General features: G+C 43.0%; 1 protein-coding gene across 1 annotated transcript in view; it reads right to left on the bottom strand.

Annotated features, from left to right (window-relative positions):
• Nucleotides 1–549: 549 nt before the first annotated feature.
• FKBP10 (FKBP prolyl isomerase 10) overlaps nt 550–6,385 on the bottom strand; it is a 35,293-nt gene continuing 29,457 nt past the window's right edge. Inside the window, exons 9-10 of the mRNA XM_089674456.1 lie at nt 3,956–4,119; nt 550–1,304 (exon numbers count right to left, since the gene is read on the bottom strand). Of these exons, the coding sequence (XP_089530582.1) occupies nt 1,119–1,304; nt 3,956–4,119 (350 nt within the window). The 3' untranslated portion in view covers nt 550–1,118. The remainder of the gene's footprint in view (nt 1,305–3,955; nt 4,120–6,385) is intronic.

Genomic DNA, 6,385 nt, shown 5'->3' with positions numbered 1-6,385 from the left:
CTATGCCTTTATCAAGGGATGTGTTGTATTGCTGTTTAATGTTCATAGAGTGATTTTAGGTTGAATTTCCACCTTCAGGTATTACAATGTTATAGAAACCTTATTAAAAATAAAAAGTACATATTGTGGGGAGTCGGTTTGTTTATGTTTTATGCCTGGAGTTCTACCTCATACTATACATTTATCAAAGTAGACGTGTTATATGGCTGATTAAAGTTCATAAAGGTAATTCAGAGGTGGAATTCACCATCCTCAGCCCCTGGACAGCCAATGTCCCTAATCAGCTGGAATAAAGTTCTAGAATGTTCATGGAGACTTCTAACAATGCCCAAATTTCAGCCTGATGACATTGGATGCTAGTCCTTCTCCAATTATATTGCATACGTGCTGAAGTGTATAAGTGGGATGGTAACAAGACTGATCCGAGAGTGGCTTCAGGAGACCAGCTGTCGCAACCAGAACTTGGGTAGAAGATCTCGGGACCATGGATTACATTAGTACTTTTTTGTTGCATGGCTTGAGTTCAGCTTTAAATAAACATTCACCAACTGAAAATAAAAATGGGCTGGAAGACCCTTTATTCATCTTGAATTCCCATTGCAAAAATAACATTTACATCCTCTCGGAAACAATATCTGAGTTTGAAAACAGTCAAGGAGATGTTCTTTGGATGCTTGCTATGTGCAACGTTGGTGTGGAAAAAAACAAGTGTGAGCAGTAACATCTGAAGGGAGAAAATGAGTTGAATCCATTAACAAAATCTAAAACTGCTGTATTCACTAGCTACTTTGGGAAAAATAAACTAAAAAAAAAAAAAAAATAATAGTCTTTGGCACTCAAACTTGAAGCCGGTTGAAATGTCCTCTTGCCGGGATGATGAGTCCATCCAGGTCACTTTACCATGATTTTGCTCATGAAATAACTTTTAGATTGTACTCTGCATAGCTGCCAGATTGTCCCCTTACAGGCAGATGTTCCAGCAACATATTAAAGCCTCTTCTGTAAAAGAGATAAAGTAGCCGCAGACATCACTTCTCGCACCAGCGAAACTGGAAGGCTAAGGGAGATAGGCCTCAAGTCTCCCAAGCTGCCTCTCAAATTGCTCAGCTCCATGTCCATTATAGTTCTTCATGCACTCGCTCTGCTTCCTCTTCAGTCTTCAGCTTCAGCTCATCGGCTGTGATCTTGTCATCTGTGTTGCGGTCTTGATTTATGAACATGTCCGAAATGGACTTTTCACGGTCTACTCCTGGTAGGAAGCGGCCCTTCCCTTCCTCTACCTGAGCTTTCAAGAAGGTGGAAAACTGCAAAAAGAAAAAAAAAAAAAAAATTAGCAAAACGCTTGAAATGTCATCTTCTACTAATTCCTGGCATCTGCCACGAGTTTGCATTGGTTTCCTCTGGGTACTCCGGTTTCTTCCCACACTCCAAAGACATGCTGGTAGGTGAATTGGTTCCTGTCTAAATTGGACCTTGTGTGTGTGCGCATGTATGAATGTGAGATAGGGACCTTAGGGTTAGGGACTGATGTGAATGTACAATATATACATAAAGTGCTGCGTATGTTGATGGTGCTATACAAGTACCTGAAATAAATAAATAATAAATCTGATTGCGCACACACCCAGGGGTATGGAAAAGGACCAGCGTTGACTAGGCATGTGCTACAGAGCAAAGTTTTAGCAAATGGATCAATCAACAGGTATGTATAAGCCGGTTAGTTCCTCTGCTAACCCCCAAATAAGGTCACTTTCAGACAGAGATTCTCAACCAGGGTTCTGTGTAACCTTAGGGTTCCTCCAGAGGTTGTTAGGGGTTCCTTGAGCTGTGGCTGATAGACGTCCCCTCTCTTGGTTTCTCCTTGAGCTGTGGCTGATAGACCTCCCCTTTCTTGGTTTCTCCTTGAGCTGTGGCTGATTGACCTCCCATCTCTTGGTTTCTCCATGGTTCCAGGTCTATCAGCCACAGCTCAAGGAGAAACCAAGAGATAGGAAGTCAAACGTCACTTGGCAGAACCAGTGGGATAACACCAATGGACATTGGTAAGAATTTAATTATACCTACTGACCAGCAATGTATGGGGCATTCTTCCCACTGATAAATGAATTTCAGGGGTTCCCTGAGAACTGAAAACTATTTTAAGGGTTCCTCTGGTGTGAAAAGGTTGAGAAAGGCTGCTTTAAGGTATGAAGACACGTTAAAAGCATATTAAAATCAGCTGGGAAGAGGCATTATTGTAAGTTACAGGACAGGAGTTCTATTGTTGTTTATGATGGATCTGCTAAGAAAAAGACCCTTCCTTACAACAGTGTGTATGTTGTGCTGTACATTATATACTCTACAACGCTCCACTCTGTACACAATACTATACTAGATTTACTCCACACAACGTGATCCTGTAGATGTGCTGTCTGTTAAATCCACAGTGTACAGAGCAGGGTAGCACTGAGTATATTACATGCAGCACAGAATAGTGTGGAGCATATACTCAGTGTTACCCTGCTCTGTACACTGTGCTGTACGTTATATGCTCTACACTATTCTGTGCTGCATGTAATATACTCAGTGCTACCCTGCTCTGTACACTGTGCTGTACTTTATATGCTCCACCTTGTATGGTTTATACTCCACGCTATTCTGTGCTGTATGTAATATACTCAATGCTACCCTGCTTTATACACAGTGTTGTACTTTATATTCGCCACCATGTGCAATATACTGTACATTTTATGTTACACACTATTCGTGTTGCACTTTATATTCTCCACCCTGTACATTATATGCTCCACATAATATACTCATTGCTACCCTGCTTTACACACTCTGCTGTAAGTTATATATTCCACCTTGTACATTATATGCTCCACACTATTCTGTGTGGTATGTAATACCCTCAGTGCTGTCCTGCTCTGTACACTGTGTTGAACGTTACATACTGCACCATGTATATTATATGCTCCACACTATTCTGTGCTGTACTTTATACTGAACACCACTCTACTCTGTAGACAGTGATGCGTTTTATCTATTCCACACCATCCTTCCTGTACATGTAATATGCGCCACACTATTCTATGGACAGGAACTTTTTTTTTTTTAATACAACATTGGTCTAGTAGGGGAGGATTTAGAAAATCCATTTCTTTGTGTGGAATGAGCAAGGATGCTATAGGCTTTTATTACTTACACAAAACTAAGTTGCAGCACAGTGATTTCATACAGAGCTGGATTCCTGCCTTCCAATCTCACCAGGGACACTATTTGCATGGAGTTTGTGCACTCACCGGCCACTTTATTAGGTTCACCTGTTCAATTGCTTGGTAACACAAATTTCTAAATCAGGCAATCACATGGCAGCAACTCTATGCATTTAGGCATCTAGACATGCTGAAGACAACTTTCTGAAGTTCAAACCAAGCATCAACAAGCATTCTCCTCTGACATCAACAACTGCCGCTCTCTGTAAACCCTAGAGATGGTTGTGTGTGAAAATCCCGGTAGATCAGTTTTTGAAATACTCAGACCAGCCTGTCTGGCACCAACAACCATGCCACGTTCAAAGTCACTTAAATCCCCTTTCTTCCCCATTCTGATGCTCAGTTTGAACTTCAGCAAGTCGTCTTCACCACGTCTACATGCCTAAATGTGTTGAGTTGCTGCCATGTGATTGGCTGATTAGAAATTTGTGTTACCAAGCAATTGAACGGGTGTACCTAATAAAGTGGTCGGTGAGCGTATGCTCTCTCCTCCTTGCTCTAGATTACCTCCCACAATTAAAATCGGTAAGAATCCATCCAAAACGGGCTATCGTGTCTGTGTACAGTAGCTTTGTTTGGAGATGTTAGATTGTAAGCTCTGTCAGAGTCGGGAATAGATGGAAATGGTCTGGGTGTTCTGGAAAGTACTGCAGAAATTGTTACTGCTACATAAAGAAGATGGATCTTTGGCCTCCTACCTCTTCCAATGGAACCTCCCCATTCTTGTCCAAGTCCATTATTTCAAAGAGGTTGTCAGGAGTTTCTCCAAGCCAGATGAATAGGTAACCGTCCGGGACCCCTTCTTCTCTGTGGAACAGCTCTACATCAAACTTCATTACAGCGCTGGGGGGAATTCCGCGAGCTACAACAACACAGAATACTTACAGATCCAAGAAAAGTAGATGCAACGGACAAAAAAGTGCATAAAGGAAATTTCAATCATTTGGGTCAATCATACATACAATTATTGTTTCAGAAACACATTTATATGGTGCACCCACGACAAAGGATTCACAGAGCACTTTGGGTCGTCTAATGAGAGCAGTTTGCTTTCACATGCCCTGTCTCTGATTGAACAGTCTGGCAATGCCATGCAGACGAAGGGGGATGAGCCACTTACTCTGACTCCATCATAGTTGTGTGTAAATTTGTCTTATGAAACTAAGCGTTGCAGACTTAAAGTGTTACTAAACCCACAACAGTAAAATCAGTCTGTAGATGCAGTAAAGCATGCTTGTTATACTCACTGTGGAACCTAAGGGGTTAATCCTCCACATTGTGTAAAAAGGATGTTTGATCTCAACTTTTCTGATCTTCCGCTTCTTCCAGTGTCCCCCCCCCCTCCCCCCTTATCTTCTGAAAAGACATTATTGTGTGGAGTCGCTCTGCACATGCTCAGTTTGGTGTGTATTGCTAAAGAGGGTTTTTTTTTTTTTCTTGGGAGAGTGAATGTGATCAGCAGAGGGCCATTCAGCACTGTCCATACAGAGGTCAGAGGTCCTGCATCCTCCTACAGGAGAATGAAAACTCCTCCTACAAGCTTTAGCCTGGGTTCACACTGATGTGATGCAGAATTAGCAGCGTTTTCTGTGTGAATTCCATACTGCATCAGAATCACACCCAGTTTATGCAAACCGCTGCGGGTGTGTATGTTAACAACACCCCGAAATCAGTCTGCAAAACACTGTGCAATGTGCAGAATTGGATCGCATAGGTGTGAATACCCATGCGATCCGATTCTAGTGCGGACCAAAAAAAAAAAAAGAGTCCTGCAACTTTTTGGTGTGGTGCGATTACAGCTATACAAAATGTATGGCTCAAATCACACCACACACAATTAGCATGCAATTTGCACAGGAATGCGGTGCGGATCCTGTGCGAATCACATGCGATGTACCGAGCCGCATAGATGTAAACCCGGGCAAAACCAGTGCTTTGCTGGACACTGGTAGAAGTCACAAGACTGCTCTAACTACTGATGAGAAAAGGTATTTAGCAGTTTATATTTATAAGGGTCTGGGGAGACCAGATATAGTGAATGCAGGGTCCGGGGAGACCGGATATAGTGAATGCGGGGTCCGGGGAGACCGGATATAGTGAATGCGGGGTCCGGAGAGACCGGATATAGTGAATGCGGGGTCCGGAGAGACCGGATATAGTGAATGCGGGATCCGGAGAGACCGGATATAGTGAATGCGGGGTCCGGAGAGACCGGATATAGTGAATGCGGGGTCCGGAGAGACCGGATATAGTGAATGCGGGGTCCGGAGAGACCGGATATAGTGAATGCGGGGTCCGGAGAGACCGGATATAGTGAATGCGGGGTCCGGGGAGACCGGATATAGTGAATGCGGGGTCCGGGGAGACCGGATATAGTGAATGCGGGGTCCGGGGAGACCGGATATAGTGAATGCGGGGTCCGGGGAGACCGGATATAGTGAATGCGGGGTCCGGGGAGACCGGATATAGTGAATGCGGGGTCCAGGGAGACCAGATATAGTGAATGCGGGGTCCGGGGAGACCGGATATAGTGAATGCAGGGTCCTGGGTTTGGGTACACTTTAAGAAACTGAGCTTTGAGACAATTTCCAGCAAAGCAGAAAAGCATAGCCTTGAAAATGTGCAGAGGGCCATCTACTGGCTGAAAATTAGAATTTGCAGAAATAAAAATAAAAAAAAATATGAGTTGCAAGAGCAAGTCTAGCTTTCATTAAGAACCTCACTGTACAAGCCTCTTAAAGCCAAACTCCAGGTGTAAAAAAAACCCCAAAAAACTACCCTTGCAGTCCGACTGCACTACACTGCAAGGGTTAAATGCTTGTTTTTGCCTAGGAGTAGTAGAATAAAGTGTAATACTTACCTTGTTCATCTCTCCAGAAGTCCTCCCGGTCTTGGGAAGCCTCCCCTCTAAGGTGCTTCAAGCCGCATTTGCCTCCTCCATGTACAATGCAGGATTAATAGAGATTTTATATATATATATATATATATATATATATATATATATATTTATTTATTTATTTATTTATTTTTTTCACCACTAATGGCCATTATCAGCGACTTATAGTGGGACTATGATAGTACAGCTGGCAATCTGGTACTGACACTGGTTGGGAACTAACGGCCACTGA

Source organism: Staurois parvus, unplaced genomic scaffold (genome assembly GCF_062004578.1).
Source record: "Staurois parvus isolate SC_StPar_1 unplaced genomic scaffold, SC_StPar_1.0 ptg000151l, whole genome shotgun sequence".
NCBI classification, from domain to species: domain Eukaryota; kingdom Metazoa; phylum Chordata; class Amphibia; order Anura; family Ranidae; genus Staurois; species Staurois parvus.
This window is presented reverse-complemented; position numbering and strand designations above follow the sequence as displayed.